Raw genomic sequence first — 20,829 nt, 5'->3', positions numbered from 1 at the left:
CTTGGATGCCTGGAGGTCAGTGGTGAACCAGATGGCCCTTCTGTCGGAGTGTCTGACGGTTTCTTGATCGGGCGAGGATGTTGGCGCAGTCGTCGATCCACTGCCTGAGATTACAGGCGGCTGTGTCGGTGTGGTCGGTTGGTGGGTCTCGGGCGAGGGTGGTGATTAGCTTCTTCCTGGGCTTGTTTTCAAGGGGCTTCGATGACCGAGATCTGCAGGACTGCTACCTGGAGTTCTCCTCACACCGTTATGTCCCATTATCGTTTCGTGGTGGGTGGGACTGATTCTGCTGGGTTTGGGGACGCAGTGTTGCATTCTGCTCCGGTTGTGTGACTTTTTCTGTTCTTTAATAAAGTCTGTTTTTGCTACTGAGTGAAGCCGATTCTTGATTTGGTATCTGCTCATTTAGTTAGGACTTGAACAGGGAGGGCTGACGAGGAGGTAATGACCGGTTACTTACCGGTAATATTCATTAATCCGAGTCGTAGCCCTCCCTGTCCCAGTCCAGGTTCCCATCCCTCCCTGCCTGTTCGGTTTCTTGTGCTTGGTGTTACAGGTTGTGGATTGGTGGGTCACATGGTTATATGCCTCAGGGTGTGGCCTGGAGGTAAGGAATGTGTTTTTTTTAGTTGCTTGGGAGTTTCCAGTGGGAGGAGCTATGCTCATTTAGTTAGGACTCGGACGGGGAGGGCTACGACTTGGCCTAATGAATATTACCGGTAAGTAACCGGTCATTACCACCTCAGTCAGATGTAAGCACCTCCGCCTCCCAAATACCAGATCCCTTGGTGGGTCCGGCTTGTTACTTTTTTCACTGCCTTGAGTTTGTTGATGGTGGGATATAGCCTCACTGTGGAACAGGGGAATCCATCAAAGTTTTAATTGTACTGAACATGTCCCTGCATTAAGCTGTTACTCTGCCTATGGTAATAACTACTATGTGATGTTAATGGAACAGTACAAAGGAATAATCTGGCTCAATTTGAACACGCCTCTCTGTTGATGTAGGGGGTAGTTTTCTTTTGACTGGTATGCCCTTCAGTTATGATGACACTTGCCTTGATCTTTTCTCCCTGGGCACCCACTGTCAGTGTGCTGGAATATCCCCCCACTTGTTATTAGGGCTTTGAAAAGATTAACAATCTAACAAATGGAACACACCAGACTTGACTCATCTTGTACTAACTGAGTCAGGATTTGCTTGTGAGCACTGTAACGTAAGAAGATTCCACTGCTTTAGTACAAAATAGTACATGTGACTTTGTTGTAGAGAACATTCTTTTTAAACTACCCCATTATGAAATCAGTCTTCCCCATGGACTGTTACATAAGTACCCCCAGCACGGGGCTATGCATATGCCTATCCACGGCTGTCCTTAGATTGTACTGTGACTTATCCGGTATGCATTATACCTGCTATGAGACACTTTGATGATTACCCTTTACAACGTAGGCGGGCTGCCTCAAGTACTAGGTTACTGATATCACTTGATGAAGTACAACAAATCATACCCAAAAGGTATATCTGGGGGTTGTATGTCAGAACAACATAAGGCTTTACCACGCATGTCATTACAACGCATCCGGTACAACGAGTGAGTCTTTACCATGCACATGCCTTAGGGACCACGCCGGACTTTTGAGCGTTATAATTTACTATTAGAAACTCCATTCTGCGCAACAGTGAGGAAAGTGTTAGACTTTAAAGTCCAACTCTGCTTTCCCTAATGCATGTCCTAACGATATGCGCAGTAAAGGAATGGGTGGGACATAACGCTAGTGTGTTGTAAAATGCTGTTTCCCATATCTCGGCGCTCTACTGAATCAGAATAAGCAGCCTAACTAAAGCAGCCCTGTTTTTTAAAGTTTTTTTTTACTTACTCAGCCTCGTACATGATCAAATATGTAAGGGCAGTTTGTTCCAATACACAAGAGCAACCCGCCAAATCTCGAGGTTCAGATTAGAGGAGCTTGGAGTAAGGGTTTGTCCTTTGATCTGAGCAGTCTGACAGGACAGTGAAGGCTGAACTTACTCCACAAATAGATTGGGTCTTTCCCAGTCAGTGCTTTGTGGGTGAGACAACATAACTTGACTAGTACAAGTTTTCTGAATGGCAGCCGGTGTAGAGCGCTTAGGATAAGGGCAGCCAGAAGGAAGATTACATACGAACCTGGCCGCTGTGTTCTATACAACCTGTAATTTAGACATTATTGTATCATTAGCCGATACATGCAAGGAATTTTCATAGTCCAACCAAGTGATGTTTGAAGATTGTATTAAGGAAGTTTGAGGAAGCCACGGAAATGTTTTTTTCAATAGGTACCTTCTCTGTTCTCCACTGGGTAAACTAATTACCCACATACTACCAGACTCACCATAGCTCAGAGAAGGAAGGCTTAGGATGCAATACCCATTTAGTTGTGGTAGACCAAGATCTGGTAAGACTTGCTGCTGTGGTTACATACAGACGCAATAAATTTAACAAAGTCTGGGCCACTTTAATACATATGAGAATCCCAAACAGTGACAAGATGCTATTAGCTTCCTGCTGTTCACAGATGGGATCTACTTGGGTAAATTAACATGCAGTGATGTTTTATCATCTTTGTTACCAATATCACTGACATACACATGCAACCAGTTTGTGCAATGTGGTGAGTGGCTGTAGGAGAAGAGGAGTTTTTTAAAATGGAAGCAGATCACCAATTTTGAGTATTGTTATGTGTTTATACTCTGTTATAAAAGACGTCACATTACCCTGATGACAATATGACGAAGAGTTATCAAATTCATGTATCCCGTACATTATAAAAATGTATTAAAAAGTTGGAAAGAAATATGCCATGGAGATAAAACATGCGTTAGCAAAGCGAGAAAAAGGAAGCTTAGTGAAGTGTCATGGCTTGAACGCAATGGCAATGTTGAGTCTCCAACTGTATCTAAGAAAGCAGGAAACTGATCGGCCAGAGGCCTGCAACTCTTTACAAAGGCTTAGCACTGGGGCTGAGTACCTAAACCCCATTTATTCGGCATCTCTTTAACTGGCCAATTAGCAGTGATGATGAACATTATGCACTTGCATCAGCCCTTGTGAGATGGCTGCTAGCACACCTGCAATTCATTTCCCCACTTCAGCCTTATCTGCCAGCTCGCCAGATGACAGCACTAAATTATTATAAGCATGTCCTAGCTTTAATGTTCATTTACAAACACGCATTTGACAGTCTGAAAGGTACCTGATCAACCAGGTGATGAAAGAGCAAAATAACAAATCATGCGTCTGACAGTAATTAGATGCCTTGCAGTAGTAGACATAATTTTTGTGATGGAGCAGGGTTTTACATGAAAAAAACCTGCTTGGATTAAACCTTCCATTGTGTGGAAATCATTAACAAAGTTTTTAAATTAACCGGACAAGTATTATTAACCTTTTGTTTTAGAAAATAAAATGAGAAAGGCGTGGGAAAATGACAATTGGTTCCGGCACAAAAAGACAGCAAAGGAGCAAAAGTTATTTTCATGAGCAAATGTGGAATGAAAATGTGTTTATCGTTTATCTTTAATTTACCATTATTAATTACATAGAATAATAGTTTTAAATGATTGCATTTATATTAGACTAATGAAAGGTTGAAATAAATTATGGAATGGAGCTTTTTTATTTCGAACAAATAAATGAATCTGTTTATTTCTCCTAGAGAAAACTGCATGGCTTGCAAAGAAGGCCTCAAAAGTTGCTATTAGGGTTAATTCTTCTTTAAAACGTAGAAATGCAGACAAAATAGGTTTTATTCTTCATAGATGACTATTGTGTTCTTTCTTGTCGATGGCTGCAACGTGTTCGGAGTATCAACGGAAATTCCTATCGTCCGAGGAAATATTTAGTTTTGTGGATAACTGTGCTAGTAAAATGTTACATTTGTTCAAATGCGCATGTGTTTCGAGGAAGGAGAATATTTAGATATCCTTTGCTGAAGGACGATTATGACAGCGTGAAGCTAAACAAAGAACTTTTGAGAGAAAGGCGACCGAAGTGGTGTGACTTAACACCCTATGCTTCTAGATCAATGAGGAGAGAGAGTTTCCCGGATTTTGATACAAGATTAGGGATGGACTTTTACATTAGGGTATAACTATTAGTGACAGAATTCACGTTTTTTTTGTCAGGTTAGAACAAGACTTCTGTATGTGTCGTTCGTGTGAGCGGTTTCTGTTAGATTCTTTGGCCGATGCTGCCGGTAAGCAAACTCCTTAACTCTGCTTCTCATACTGTTATGAGGATTGCCCCAGCTTTCCCTTCCAGCCGGAGGGTTAGCATTTCCAGCTATTAGAACGCCGTTCTATAGTTCTCTTAGGTTCCTATGAAATTCTGTATTTGCATTGATCTTTTGTCTCATACACATGCTCCGTAATTGAGATGTTATTGTGAATTACTGAATTTGTGTTCTCTTATGTGAAAATCCTAATCCGATACGGTACCTGTGTTTGATTATTCTATAGGCTTTCAAAGAAAATAGATAAAGCAAAGTAATAGAGAAACGGAGTGTAGTTATTGATTATTGTAAATATATATATATATTCACTGAAAAAACCATAGGTTATAGACCATATATAGTTAGGAATTAGCATTTACAAAACCTTGAAAATTCACTGAAAAAACCATAGGTTATAGACCATATATAGTTAGGAATTAGCATTTACAAAACCTTGAAAATTCACTGAAAAAACCATAGGTTATAGACCATATATAGTTAGGAATTAGCATTTAAAAAACCTTATTTTACTCACACAAAACCATTGAAATTCCATATATAGTTAGTTGCACTAACTATATATCGCGCACCCGCAATCCACTGCTGATGATGTCACATATTACATCATTCATGACATGGTCAGTGACATCACTGATGACATCACTGATGACATCTCAAATGACATCACTGATGACATCATCCAGTGACTGTGTGTTTCTGTAAAGTTTAAATATGTTTTACATATTGAAGAATGAGTAGATGTAGAAGTGTCTGGATGAAGGATTTAGTAGGTGCGTGACTGACTGTATGAGTGAGTGATTAAATGTGTCTCACTGAGTGCATGGGTTAGTGACTAAACTGTCTTAATTTGTGCATCATTATGTCTGTTGTTCTGTAAACTGCTGCATGTGTTGATCAGTAGCTATATGAGTAACTATATGGGTTATTGATTGATTGCCCAAGTATTTGTATGGGAGACTGAGTGTGTGTGTGGCTGGCTGGGAGGTGTGTGACTCTGTGCAGATCAATGTGTACTTGTATCAATGATTGTATAAGAGAGTAATTATGTGTTAGTATATGTTTCAAAATGTAAGGTGCTCTATGTTTAACTGTATAGATTAGAAAATGGAAGTGTGATTGATTCTTTACAGGACTGACTAGGTGTGTGAGTAACTCCATGGATGAGTGACAGAGTGTGAGAGTCTGTATAGGTGTATGAGTGCATATGATAGTGTTGTAAAGATGAGTGATTGTATGTATGAATGATTGTATGGGTAAATGAGTGAATGTGTGTGTAAACATAGGAATCACTGAGTGCGTATGTAGTAACTAGTATTGGTGTGTCAATGGTTTCAAAAATTATACTCTGTATTTAACACTGGGTGTAACAGAGGTTATATTAAAGTGTGAGGAGATGCATTGTATTGTCACATGAATGATATCATCAGTGATGTGGTCATTGATGTCAAATGAGATGTCATCAGTGATGTCATCAATGATGTCATTTGAGATGTCATCAGTGATGTCATCAGTGATGTCACTGACCATGTCATGAATGATGTAATATGTGACATCATCAGCAGTGGATTGCGGGTGCGCGATATATAGTTAGTGCAACTAACTATATATGGAATTTCAATGGTTTTGTGTGAGTAAAATAAGGTTTTTTAAATGCTAATTCCTAACTATATATGGTCTATAACCTATGGTTTTTTCAGTGAATTTTCAAGGTTTTGTAAATGCTAATTCCTAACTATATATGGTCTATAACCTATGGTTTTTTCAGTGAATTTTCAAGGTTTTGTAAATGCTAATTCCTAACTATATATGGTCTATAACCTATGGTTTTTTCAGTGAATTTCAATGGTTTTTTAATAGCAAATATCATAAGCTGTCGAATGTCAAGTACGTGGTAAGTAAAAACATTTTCGTGTTTATGCACACTGATCTGCTTTGATTGCTGCCCCCCACCCCTCATTTCTATTAGGAGTACTCTCTCTTTGCAGATAGTGAAGGGTAGTTAACGCAGCCCTTTGCCCCCTTTGTAATCCGTCGTGCCTGCTTCTCTCTCCATTTGATTGATTGTTCTCTTTGGTTCATTCTCTATTTACAAACAAGCACAGAGTCGCAATACTCTGTTTAGTCTTTGCAGATAGCGAAAAATCGTGTAAAAAAACAAAAGGAATCGAGCAAAATCAGTAGGCCACTAATGGGATCTCTTTTGACCTCGCTAAAATAGAAACATTAGGAACAACCTGTTGAAAATAGCAATGCGTATGTATATAAGCGGCGTTCATTTGTGTTCACAGTACCCCTTGTTGATTGTTTCAATCGAGCATTGAATTGTTCGAAGTTAATTCTCTTAAGGATCTTCTCTACCTGCAAACGAGGAAGAATAGGAATATTCTATCTCCCTTTGCAGATAGTGAAGGGTAGGTAACGCAAGCCTTTAACACGTCGTACCTATTTCATTCCTCATTGATTGATTGATTGTCCGAACATTGACTGTTTGGGAATTAGTTCTTTTTGGAGGTATTCCCTGTTTGCAAATAAACGTAGGAAAATCTTTGCAAGTAGTGAAAGGGTACGTAATGCGGACCGTTCTCCCCCGTTGTAATCTGTCATGCCTATCTACTCCCCACTGATTGATGCACCTTTTTCACCCGGACCATTTACTAGAGATACGTCATCTGGCCCGACCAGAGAGCACCCCTAGTGAAAAGGACATATGCAATAATAACGAAGTGATCACTGTATCCTGTTAACAGAAACTTTACCATGAAACAACCTGGAAAGAAAAAAATAGGAAAACGAAAATCAGTAGGCCACTGATGAACATGAACTTTCATTAAACAACGAACAAAGAAACGATAACATAACGTAATGATAAAACCTATTAATGTCCTAGAAACAAGAAAACGTTAAAATATGCCAGTGGTGAGAGACCAGAAAAACAGTAAGAGAAACCAAATCACCCCTCGCTGTCCCACCGCCTGCCACGCCAAAAAAATCGATAGACTAGGGAAAATGCAAGTCAGTAGAACATCCACCCCCACTCTGGAAACTTCCAAGGTGGGGCAGGGTTCCGGCTACGCCCAGCCGGGAGCAGCCCATATAAGGCAGGTCCTGCTGCCACGCCTCGGCCAGGAGATCCTAACGTAGGGTGTAGCCGAAGGAGAGGCCGACGGGACCCGGCCAGGGGATTGCCTTTACAACGCTGAACAGTTGCAGGGGGGGGGAATGTCTCCTCGACCCTCCCCTCTCTCTCCCAGTCCGGCCGCGGTGGCCCATGAGAGTTGCAGGTAGTCCCGCCACATGCTCTTCCGGTCCGACCACCAACGGTCGGGGGGCCGAGGCCGACGGGATCCGGCTGCAGCCGATAAACCAAGAAACCCGTTCATGGGGCCAGAGCCAGGGGCGTCCGGCCGACATCCACCGGAAGCCCGGCCCGAAGACGGACGGGACACTTCTTTCTTTTATAATGGCTGCGACAACACTGGGGGGGGATGTCTTGCACATGCCTCCGACCCCCCCCTCGTCCTCATCGCCTGGTCCGGCCATAACAAATCTCAAGCGAGACGCCGTGGGGTGCACTGGGAGGGAGAGACGGTGCGAACAGGCCTCTCCCGCCTCCCCAGGTGGAGACTTCCCAGCTGCACCCTCAGCGCTCCAGGCGCCCGGAAAACGGTTCTTCCACTGTGGCCATGCTGCAACGTCTCGCCCGGCAGGGTGGTGCCCGTCCGCTCATGTGACCCCGCGATCGCCGGTAGCTGCCGAACTCTCAAAATGGCGGTCGACCTGGCAAGAGCGGGCCCAGCATAAAGAAATGGCCCGGTCACTGGTTGACTCCACCACCGTAGTCCTCCACGACCTTGAAGATTCTAGAGGAGCCGCGGGAGTCTCCGACCCCCGATGGGGAATGACTGCCATGATCGCCCGTGGAGTGACGAAACTGTATCCGCGGGACGTCGGCGCTCCCATGCTGGCGCCAGCCTCACTTTGAATTACTAGAATCCTGCAGACCTCACTTCCGGTGAAAGCAGTGTGACCCGGTAGGAAAAATTATTGCACCCCCTCCCCTTTTTGACTGATAGTTCAAACCACCGATCCTTTCCTTTGCCCTTTTAACGGAACTTTGGACTGCCTCCCCCTCTTTTACATTTTCTAGAGAAAACAAAACATTAACCACTACATTAGCATAGCAGTTGACACCAGAACTGTTTTCAAATTGAAAACCAACAACATCTTCAACAGAATCCTTTTTGTTTCTGCTGTGACCCTGCTACAGCACAGGCATTGTCCCCAGCAGTAATTCTGCAATGCCGGTAAGAATAGCTGTGGTGCCTACTGGACTCACTCACCCCCGCGGCGCCCCACGCCGTTTTTTGCTGGGCGGCAACTTACTAGACATCACTTTCGTGCCATCTAGATTTCAGCGCGTTCTGCTGCCTTGGAACTATTCGCACAACAGACCGCTACTGACAAGAATATTTCATTATTGGTGCTGTCAATTTCAATAAATCTATTAGATAATTAAAAAGAAATTGCCACGGTCTCTTCGTTGTTTAAATGTTTTTACTGTTTTTGTTTTGTTGTATATATTTATATGTTATTAAAGTTTTATATTCCTACTACTTTGTTGGAGTGCTATATATTTTTAATGTGACACATAATTGTAAAAACTTTGATGTACAAAGAGTCATTCCTGGAATCTTCCGCTTCAGGCTCGGTCCCCTCCCCAATCACAATACAGGATGGTTTTCAGATAGTAGGAACACGTGTGGTGTGACGGATCTCATCGAGTGTGGGCCTTGATCTACTATAACTCCTTTGAAGAGGGGTGATTCTTTACAGCTGGGGCCATAAACTACATCTGCAGGGCTAGCTGATAGCCTGGACAATCGGACACAGAGAAAGAGGAGTGTCAGAGGGTGCGGTAGTGAATAGGGCGAAAGGGAGGTGTCGGGCGGGCACAGAGTGTGATTCTCAGGGAAGAGCAGCGCAGATGGGGGGAGGTTTATTGCCCATGCATAAGACAGAGAGCGGTGGTGACCAGTGCCTAGGGAAGATGCTTGCGTGGGTGAGGAGCCATGCTACGAATCGACAGCGTGCAGAGAGTGGGTCTGGTCAAGACACCTAAAATGGCTGCCGTGCACGACAAAAGTGTGGCATTTCAAAAAAGGCAAGATGGCGCAGACAATGTTTTTCAACACTTCCTCATTTCCTTCGAATCGAACGTTAACAGACGTTGGGGCATATTACCAAAGTTAAGCGATATTTATCGCTAACGATGCTTACCAACCAATTTTTTACCACTAAGCATCGTCAGAAATTATCGAAGATAAACCTTACTATTATCAAGGTTTATCGCAAATGCGATAATAAACGGCCGCAATGCATGAATATCGCTAAAAACTCAGCGATATTCATGCATTACCGAGCTAATGCTCTTAGCCATGTTATCCACCTCCCATTGGATAACATGGCTAAGAACTGCTCAGGGCAGGTGTTACTTTTTGGAGATATTCGCGCTTAGCGCGAATATCTCCAAAAGTTGGTAATAGGAGATAGATATCTTGCATGTTGTAATGCAAGTTATTGTGGTATATGGAACTCATACCATAATCTCTCAGGAAAGCAGAAACTGATCCTTTTGGGACCGCCTAAAAAGGCCTAGGGGGTGAGGAGTACTCTACTTTGCCCCCTTTTCACGTTCCGAACTATTTTATTTTACTCTCTTCTGTAATTACACAAAATACCAGCGATAAGATGCATCGGAGACACACAGTGAGAGAAAGGAGGCCGGAGATGAAGAAGACATGTCAAATACACATTGGAGATAATATAGTGGCAGAAGGGAAGTAAATATGAGTAAACTTACCATGTAACATAAAAATGTTGCACTCTATACTATAAGTCTCATTTTATACTACAATCACTTCGCTACAACCTCATAAATTAAAAATAAAAATGAATAATGTCTCAAACAATTTTTGATTTCTAAATATAAATTTATTCTTCAGAATTTTCTAAATTTGAAAGAACTAGTAACATGTCCTCATCAGCAATGTCCTCATTAAAAGTCTCCAATGATGATTCTTGTAACTCTATGGTCTCCAAACACTCGATAAATTCGCCATCAAGAGATTGATCAAAAAAATCATTCAAGTCATCTCCTCCTTGTGACAATATTTCATTATTGGTGCTGTCAATTTCAATCAATGTAGTGGAATCATTCAAGTCATCTCCTCGTGACAATATTTCATTATTGGTGCTCTCAATTTCAATCAATGTAGTGGAATCATTCAAGTCATCTCCTCCTTGTGACAATATTTCATTATTGGTGCTGTCCATTTCAATCAATCTAATGGAATCATACAAGCCATCTCCTCCTTGTGACAATATTTCATTATTGGTGCTCTCAATTTCAATCAATGTAGTGGAATCATTCAAGTCATCTCCTTGTGACAATATTTCATTCTTGGTGCTGTCCATTTCAATCAATCTAATGGAATCATACAAGTCATGTCCTCCTTGTGACAATATTTCATTATTGGTGCTCTCAATTTCAATCAATGTGTTGGACAATTCAAAAGAAATTGCCACGGTCTCTTCATTGTGAGCCATTTTATTTTGAAATTGCTTGCTGTAAATTGCAGAAAAAAATAATCACTTTCATTTATCGTTTTTAGTAATACATAATATAAAACTAACTTTATCAAGTATTTAGTATAACAGAAGGACTGCAAATAAATAACAGAAAACATTTTTCAAATTATCTTCAAGTGTACAACATAGTTCCCCTTACAAATTAACAACTCACCTTTTTAAAAGTAGCAGAAGTGTTAGTACTGTGTAAATCAAACACCAGAAATTCACCACCAAAAATTCCTCACAAATGTACCTCAGACAGTAGTATCACAAAATGGCTGTGGTTTCCTCTCATTTGACATATATACATAACCAATTAACTTTCATCACACACAAATACAAAACCAAAGTAACATTTTAATTGGTTCTAAATTTCAACACTTTCAAATGTGTTTTCCCCATGCAATTTTCCATAGGACATTTACATACGTCTACAGCCTGAATGGCTGAACGGAATTACACCAAACTTGGCAAAATGGTACATCAAACCTAAGAGGTCAGGAAGGATCTACTATGCCCCCTTATGGTCATTTCCCCCTTCGCTTTGGCCTCCTCTTGTCTCTCAATCCTACCGAGGGACAAGATGGCGGCCGCTACGGACTGTTTGGAATGTTGACAGACGCCGGAGAACCAATCAGCTTCGCAAAGCTCCGTAACGCGAAAAGTACGCGAAGCGGAGCGCTGTTACAGATATATATCTTTTTTTGAACGTTAATTTCTCAAAATCCACTGGAGCACATATATTGAGACCTAGCAAAGGCACATCGGGCTACCAGTCCCTAATATTTTGCCAAGTTTCGTGCAAATCCATTCAGCCGTTCGATTATTATTATTTTGGTTTTTTTTTGCCCCGCGGGGCCCTTTTAAAACCTCCACATCAAAACTAGGGGGTCAGCGAGGATCTACTATGCCCCCTTATAGTTATTTCCCCCTTTGTTTTGACCTCCTCTTGTCTCTCGATCCTACCGAGAGACAAGATGGCGGCCGCTACGGACTGTTTGGAATGTTGACAGACGCCGGAGAACCAATCAGCTTCGCTTCACAAAGCTCCGTTGCGCGAAAAGTCCGCGAACCAGTGCGCTGCCCGGTCCGCTGTTACAGATATGTATCTTTTTTTAAACGTTAATTTCTCAAAATCCACTGGAGCACATATATTGAGACCTACAAAAGGCACATCGGGCTACCAGTCCCTACAATTTTGCCAAGTTTCGTGCAAATCCATTCAGCCGTTCGGGCTAAAAGTGAGGCCAACCGCCCTATGGAAAACTCAATGTTAAAAACACGTTTTGGGACCCCCCTTTTTTCTCGGCCCCCCCTTGACGAACCCCCCCCAAATTTTCAAGGGCTGCTCAGAAACAAAATGTGCCATTTTCCTGAAAATTTCAGCCAATTCCGTCCACAAACGCCAAAGTTATTAGACATAGAATTTTCAAAAAACCCATAGAGAAAAAATCCTAACTATATATACCTACTGGCGACCGCCAGTAGGTTATATATATATATATATATATATATATATATATATATATATATATATATATATATATATATATATATATATATATATATATATATATATATATATATATATATATATATATATATATATATATATATATATATATATATATATATATATATATATTCCAGCTCAGAGTACCCAACGTACAAAGGAGCACCCGGAACTCAGCTGCACACAAGGAGCCTTGAATGGTAAGCACGCCTCCAGCACAACGACATCCTTTAACTGTTCAAACTGCCCTGGATGCCTGACGCGTTTCGAAGTGTCCCCACTTCTCTTCAGAGGCTTTGGCAGCTTTGAAGGAGTGCTTGAGGCACCACACCCCTTCTTGCTTAGATGCACGCCCTGGATGGGACTTATGGGACTTGTAGTGCCTCATGTCGCGCTAATGTTCAGTTGGTAACTTTTCAAGCCCACAGATGGGCCTCGCTGTGTGGAATTCGTGCAAAATCCATACGCTGCTGTCCCATGTTCTCGGCCCGTAGTCAAGACCGCATGGCCCCCGGTTCTTTCGGGGTGGTGCTCCTTCCGCGGCATGGGTCGCCGCGTAAATATTCCAGCTCCGAGAACAAAGGAGCACCCGGACCTCAGCTGCACACAAGGAGCCTTGAATGGTAAGCACGCCTTCAGCACAACAATATCCTTGTGGGCTTGAAAAGTTACCAACTGAACATTAGCGCGACGTGAGGCACTAAAAGTCCCATAAGTCCCGTCCAGGGCGTGCATCTAAGCAAGAAGGGGTGTGGTGCCTCAAGCGCTCCTTCATAACTGCAAAAGCCTCTGAAGAGAAGTGGGGACACTTCGAAACGCGTTAGGCATCCAGGGCAGTTTGAACAGTTAAAGGATACCGTTGTGCTCGAGGCATGCTTACCATTCAAGGCTCCTTCTGTGCAGCTGAGGTCCGGGTGCTCCTTTGTACATTGGGTACTCGGAGCTGGAATATTTACGCGGCGACCCATGCCGCGGAAGGAGCACCACCCCGAAAGAACCGGGGGGCATGCGGTCTTGACTACGGGCCGAGAACATGGGACAGCAGCGTATGGATTTTGCACGAATTCCACACAGCGAGGCCCATCTGTGGGCTTGAAAAGTTACCAAATGTACATTAGCGCGACGTGAGGCACTACAAGTCCCATAAGTCCCATCCAGGGCGTGCATCTAAGCAAGAAGGGGTGTGGTGCCTCAAGCGCTCCTTCATAACTGCCAAAGCCTCTGAAGAGAAGTGGGGACACTTCGAAACGCGTCAGACATCCAGGGCAGTTTGAACAGTTAAAGGATATCGTTGTGCTGGAGGTGTGCTTACCATTCAAGGCTCCTTGTGTGCAGCTGAGGTCCGGGTGCTCCTTTGTACGTTGGGTACTCGGAGCTGGAATATATATATATATATATATTTGTATATAGTGTAGTTTGTATAAATATTCCCTTTGTTCTAGGTCCTCACGAGGGGGATATTCATCTAAAATCTTGTCACTCACTGATCTGTCGGAGGACCTGATGTTGATAAGTGCCAGAATTAGGTCCAATGGAATAGAGATTTTAGACTGATTGGCGCGTGGTGTAAAAATTACATACTAAACCTTTTCCGCTGTGTCACGCGCTATCATTTAAAATAGAAATGTATTGAAAATCAAACAGAGTGAGCGCAGCAATCGTGAGTGCAAACAGTCCAGAAATTAATTCCATCATCAACAAATTCGGTCACATTTCAGAAAGGGGTCAAACCCCCCAAAATAATCCGCTACCACGTTTACAATCAAGGTCCCGAATCTTGTATTTAATCAGACTGATTCCCCCAAGAGATCGCTACTCACTTGGACCGATTTATAATCGTGATGTAACCAATAAATTTAGCCCCCCCTGATTTCTCAATTGTTTTGATCCAGTCCCGATGTTTGAACCCTCCCTTTCAGGGCCATATGCCTATCAAGGTTATGTCACATGACCAGTGAGAGATTGTCAGTAGCACAGGACACCCCCAATCTTTTAGTGATGCTCCTCTTCGCCACAATAGAGACTCTGGTGTCTAAGCATATCTTTTGCCCCTAGCAGTGCAGTTGCGTCTGTAATGTAATACTGTTTTAAGGTACAGGGAGATACCATGTACTACCTGGGAATATATATTCAGCAAACACTACAAGTGGAAAATACAGATAGCATTACCCATAATTTCGGGTTAAAAAAATACAATAGTTCAATTGGAAGTGCATTTTTCTGCAGCCAAGATCAAGTGCAATGAAATAATGAATGTCCCTGGTCAATGCTGGTCTTCATACATACCAGTTTGAATCTTCTGGCAGAGCAGAGTAAGTAGATTTATGAGAAGCAGGGGACAAAACTGCACCTGTTTGAGGAAAGGAATCAGGTTAAAACATGAATGAAACAAAGGAAGCCTTTGAATTTAACGCTGACATTTACTGTATCATTTTGAATTAATCACATCAATGTGCACACCCAATTAGGCAGAATAGAAGGTGCCTTTAACCAAGAAAGGAATGTGAAAAGCAATAAATGCCATATTAAGATGGGTTGATGCAGTTATCCCAAAGCAAAACAATCCTGCTCGGAAGATTACAAGTAACTTCTTGTAAGTCAATGTTCTAAGCCAGTCTCACCTAACAAGGTCAATAATTGTATTTAATAATTTAGAAAGCTCAACATATGCATGGTGTAGGTGTTGGAGGTGTTCAGGAACATGTGGCAGCTAGTCAGATGCTTTAGTAAAAACAGTCACGTTCCCAAGGGCCCTCAGGTGTTGACAAAGTATGTTTCAGGAGAATTTAAACAGAGGAGAGAGGCTGCCTCCTGTACGTCTCTCCAATCACTAGATCAACACTCATGGTATGGAACTCTATTACGCGGGAGAGGGGGGTTGCTTTAGCTCCCTCACCGCTGCATTTACACCGCAACGCAGACTTCACACCCGGATTAACACTCAAGACTTCCAAATTTGGAGGTCAGAGGATAGCATTCAACTCTGTGACTTTTATACTGATGAGGCTCTTAAGTAAGTGTGGCAGGAATTGGCAGAGTTAGATTCCGCGTAATTACATTAAAATTACGGCGCGGAGTACGAATTTGGTGCTAGTTCATATAACAAAATGCACTTGTGTCCACAAATAGATGCAAGGGTGGATTTTGTGCTATGAAAATAGTGCAGCCTAATACCACTCGATGCCCCTGCATATTCTGCAGTGATTAAAACCTTTAATCACTGCAGAGTATGTAAGGGCGCCGAGTGGCATGCAGTGGTATCTAAACTTTAAAGACCACTGCATATCTCTAGCACCCCCCCCCCCCTTATATACTCAGTGATTACAAGGTGTTAGGATGGGGGAAGGGCATTGAGTTAAATATTAATTTTTTCCACAAATTTTTTGATTATCCTTGTACCATAATTGAATTAAATAATAAAAGCTATTGAAAAGTAAAAAGAGGATTACGTAACTTTAAGGTTGAAGGGTAGCGGTTTTCGGAGGCGGATTTGAAGCCCCACCCATTTTCCTCATTCGCTGGTGTCATCTGCCATGCAAAATGCTGGCTTCTGATTGTAAAGGAGGCTTCTTAGTCCCTCCTTGTTGCCGCCTTGTCTCCTTTTGGCCCCGCCCACCGGGATTGGATCGTTTACTGGCGGCGTGTTACTATCTCCTTTATTTACAGGGTGAGGACTTGTTTTTTGTCATTCCGGCTGGAGCGATTTTTTACTTTAAAACTGAGCGCTGCTCCGCTTCACGGACACCGCGCTCTGATTATTTATATATTTCTGAACTTTAGCACTGAGTGCAGCGCCCGCTTCAAGGACACCATGCTCAGTGTTAAAATTAAGATATATATAAAGAAACCGAGCGTGGTGTCCGTGAAGCGGCGCCACACTCAGTTTTAAACATAAGAATTTGCAATGCAATCGGACCGCTTACATTGCAAATGCTTGTTTTTTTTGTAGTCGAGATGTGGCTACAATTCCGATTGTGACCGGGAGACGGCTCTTCCCTTTTCCGCATTCTCAAACCATAGAGAAATTAGAATTGCAACTCCTTCTGTGTGCCGTGGTTCTACTTCCTCAGAAGGAACGCTTATTGCTTGTAAAATGTAAAATGACTGGGCTTTTATAATAAACCGTCTGTTCCGCACCATTAGGGGCACTAACCCCACCATGCCTCAACAGACCCTCAGACTGAAATAGTCGCTGGAGAGAATTACCGGGAGCGAGCTGCATTTCTCATACCCCTACGAATCCAGAACAGTCTAATTGCATTTCAAAAGTCGACATCCTGCTTTCCTGGGCAATGCAGCCACTCTATATAATAGGGTGACTTCCAAATGGCTCCACACCAACAAATGCGCGTATTAAAAAGTTATTAGGTTTGAACTGACCTGGGTTTGGAGGTGTTGACGTTGGCAAAACTGCAAGAGGAGGGATTGAGAAGAGGGAGGATCGTTTCTTATAATGACTTCCTCGTCCCGCTTTCATTTGGCTAGTTTTGCTTTTCGTTAGCCCCTACAATCGAACAGTCTACAAAGCCACATTTTCTTTAATACACCTTTTATGCCATTGAGTTTGTTTCAATAGAGAGGTCTAATTACGTACTTTAAACGGCAATCGTTCGTTGTGAAGCGTGGTGAGAAAGGCAGTTCACGTAGAGAGGCGCATGGGGCACACAGAAGGCGGACAAGCTTTGGGGTTTTATGTATTTTCGTGCATACATTAACTTCAGAGAGCGCCGAGAGATAGCTCCGGCTCTGCTGTGAATCCCTAACAAGGCCGCCACGCTCCCAGCGTACTACGTCATGACGCGACGTAGAACACTAGAGCACAACACTACATATCTCCACCCTTGGCAACGCCGCAAAGAGTTACAACAATGACATGGTACTAAAGCTATATATGGTTTATGAAGATAAAAGGTTAACTTTCCATGTCAAACTCACGATACCTTTTTGGCAGTACCACGGTCCTGCCTGTACGGATATCTCTCAGTGGTGTACGTGTCACATTGTCTCTGCTGCCACTGGGTGGGGCATCATTAGGTGTCGCCTGTAGGTGGTCCCTGGTGTTTCAACTACACGCACCTTGTTCTTCTTGCTCTGCCTGCCGCTCAGTGACTTCTGGATTTTCGTGTCTTCTGGTGGTGGTAGCCTCTTCTGCGTTGATGCCCGTTATGTCACCTCTTGGTGTATCTGCGTCATCGTTATTATCTTCCTCCTCCAGGTTCCCTTGATTGCTCTCTTCCTGTTGTGTAGCTCCTATCTTGGCCCATTTCATCACTTTGTTACACCAGGACATTCTGTCTTGTGACCATATCTTCCCATCGCTTAACAGGGCCGACCTGGCGAAAAATTTCTCGTACCTGCTGGGGCGCACTGTACTTGCGGTCGCCCTTCCTTCTCAACTGAGCGAGCTTCACTTTGACCCATTCCCCCTTTTCCAGCGATGTTTCTTTGACGTTGTGTCTTCTGTTGTAATGGTCCGTGTAGATCTTTTGAGCTTTTTCCAGGTTGCTGCGTACCACCGCTGGTGACCATTTGCTCTGTACTATGTGTTGTTTCCATGCTACGTGGTCCCTGGTAAAAGGGTCACGGCCCCTTAAAATCTTGAATAGACTATAACCAGTCTTGGTGGGGGTGATTCGGTAAGCCCATATTGTGCACTTGAGTTCTGCCTCCCAGTTCTTTCCTGCGTTTTTGGCTGCCTAAATTGACCCCATGATTACCCTATTAAATCTTTCTGCTAGGCCGTTCCCAGCAGGATGATATACCTGGGGTGTGTTTGGTCATTATTCCATTCCGTTCCATGAATGCGTTCCATTTGTTAGACGTAAATTGAGGTCCATTGTCACAAGTAATGACTCGTGGAATCCCTTCTCTGAGAAACATGGAAGTGAAGCAGGCCAGTACCGCATCCGTGTCCACGGTCTCGCATATCTCAATTTCCGGCCACTTGGAGTACCCGTCGACGAGTACGATGGCATACTTGGATACATTGTGCGCATCTAAAATGGGTCCCAATATGTCCACTGATAACTCATCCCATGGATTTACAGGGTTGGTGAATTTTCCTAACGGGGGTCGCATCGTGGCCTGTGTCTTGTCCGTATTGCTGCACTGTGCACATTCTCCGACCTGTCTCTCCACCTGGCTGTCTAGTGCAGACCACCAGTATGTTTGCTTGACCCTCTGTTTCGTTTTCACTATGCCTAGATTTCCTTCGTGCAGCATGGTGAGTAGCCGCTTTACCAGTCGGCCTGGGGGCACTACTTTGTCACCTCTCAGCACGAATATCCTGTTGTCTGCTACTGACAGCTCTTCCCAAACTTCGTAAAATTTCCGCTGTTCTGTGTCCAAGTGTTTCTTCTCTGGCCATCCTGCTACTATGAACCGTTTGACTGCCGTGAGACATGCATCCTCTTCATATGCCGTTCTCCACTCTTGTGCGCTTATGACTGCCTCTGGGTCCTCCATGAATGCTATGGTGTAGTCGTCTTCTTCCGTGTGTAGGTGCGTTTTCCATTGCCACTGCCCTGCTGATAAAGTCGGCGACTTTGTTCTTGGTGCCTGGAATGTATTCAACGTCATACACATAATCCAGTAATCACAGGGTCATTTTCGCTATGCGGGGTGTGGCAGTCGCATGTCTGCTGGATGAGAGTACCTTTACTAAGGGCTTGTGGTCCGTCCTGAGCAGGAATCTGGAGCCCCAGAGGAATTGGCAGAATCTTTCCATTGCCCAAATCGCCGCCAGCATCTCCTTCTCCACCACACTCAATTTCTCTTCATTCGGAGCCAGGGAACGAGAAGCAAAGCTGACCATTGTCATTTCCCCCTCATTGGACTTCTGCATCAGTACAGCGCCTAGTCCTCTGTCACTGGCATCTGTGGTGAGGATGGATAGTGCCCTTTGGTCAAATTCGTGCAGAGCCTCACATATGTCTTCCTTGATTTGTTGGAATTCTGCCTGGGATGCTTCCGACCAGGTAAAGGCAGTTTTTTCTTTTAGTAGCTGATGCAAGTTGTGAGTTTTGGTGGCGAAATGAGGTACAAACTTGCTATAGAATTCCGCCATACCTAGGAAGGAACGGACGTCGTCCTTGTTCCTGGGAGTGGGTGCGTCCTTTATGGCCTTTGCATTCGCCTGTTTGGGTGCGATTCCTTTGTCACTTATTTCGTGGCCCAGGTATGTGACCGATGATACTCTGGACTTGCACTTGTCCCACTCTGCGGGAAGGCCATTTTGTCTTAGTATGCGCAGCACTGTGAAGAGTTTGGCCTCATGATCTGCTTTGGTTCTTCCCATAACTAGGATGTCATCTTGGAAATACTGCACCCCTTCCGTGTCTCTGAAGAGCTTATGCATTCAATTTTGGAAGACGGCTGCAGCGGATGCGAGACCGAACGGCATCCGCCGGAATTGATAGCACCCAAACGGTGTAATGAACGAGTTCAGTTTCTTGCATGTTGGGTGTAGTGCGATCTGGTGATAAGCAGAGGTTAGGTCTATGGTGGAGAACCATTTGATGCCTTTAGTCATGGCCAACATTTCATTGATCCTATGCAGCGGGAACTTATCTACCAAGATGTTTTTGTTGAGTTCTCGCAAGTCAATGCAGAGGCGTACCTTTCCGTTGGGTTTCCTGGCTACCACCAGGGGCGCCAGCCACTCTGCGCTCTCGATCAGCTCTATTACTCCGGTGTCTTCTAAGCGTTGCACTGCTTCTCTGCTCTAAAAGGGGATGTTCCGTACTTTGTGGCTCACCGGTTCGGCCCCCTCTTTGAGGCATATTTAGTGGGTGAATTTCATCAACTTGCCAATGGTGCCTCCAAATACCAACGGGAATTCAGTCGTCCACCGATCAGCTTCATATGTCTGTGCAGGGCTCATCATTAGGACTTGCGTTGTTCCTCCTGGGTTTAGTTGAATTCCTAGTTCTCCTTGATCCACTCATCCTAGGACTGAGGGTCCTTTCTCCTCCACGTAGAGCTTCCCTTCCGCCATGCGGCCTTTGAATTCAAATTGTAGGGGGCGGTACCCCACCATGGAAATGGTTTCTCCTGTGAAGGTAACTGGATGGATGTTCGGGGCCAGAAGATGTGTGCCAATGGTCCGCGCGAAGTCTCTGTCCCAAATGCTACGTTGTATGATGAACCTGAGTCGGCGATCATTGCAACTTGGACCCCCCCTATGGTGAGTTCGCACAGCGGTTTCCGTGTCCTGGAGCGGTCTATGCCTAAGACTTGGTCATCTATGCACAGCACACTATCATCATCGTCTTCGCCTCCTCTCTCTTCTGTCTCCGAGTCTTGCCCCACATATCTGACTGCCATTTTCTTGGGTTTGAACCTACAGACTTTTTCGAAGTGTCCCATGATCCCACATTACGAGCATTTGGCTCTGATGGCTGGGCATTGTT

The 20,829-nt window shown here is 43.8% G+C and overlaps 1 protein-coding gene across 1 annotated transcript in view; it reads right to left on the bottom strand.

Annotated features, from left to right (window-relative positions):
- The window catches only part of MRPL42 (mitochondrial ribosomal protein L42), a 199,543-nt gene that overhangs the window by 78,745 nt on the left and 99,969 nt on the right, over window positions 1–20,829 (bottom strand). Inside the window, exon 3 of the mRNA XM_078655671.1 lies at window positions 14,705–14,768. Coding sequence (XP_078511797.1) covers window positions 14,705–14,768 — 64 coding nt within the window. The remainder of the gene's footprint in view (window positions 1–14,704; window positions 14,769–20,829) is intronic.

Source organism: Lissotriton helveticus, chromosome 1_1 (genome assembly GCF_964261635.1).
Source record: "Lissotriton helveticus chromosome 1_1, aLisHel1.1, whole genome shotgun sequence".
NCBI classification, from domain to species: Eukaryota; Metazoa; Chordata; class Amphibia; order Caudata; family Salamandridae; genus Lissotriton; species Lissotriton helveticus.
This window is presented reverse-complemented; position numbering and strand designations above follow the sequence as displayed.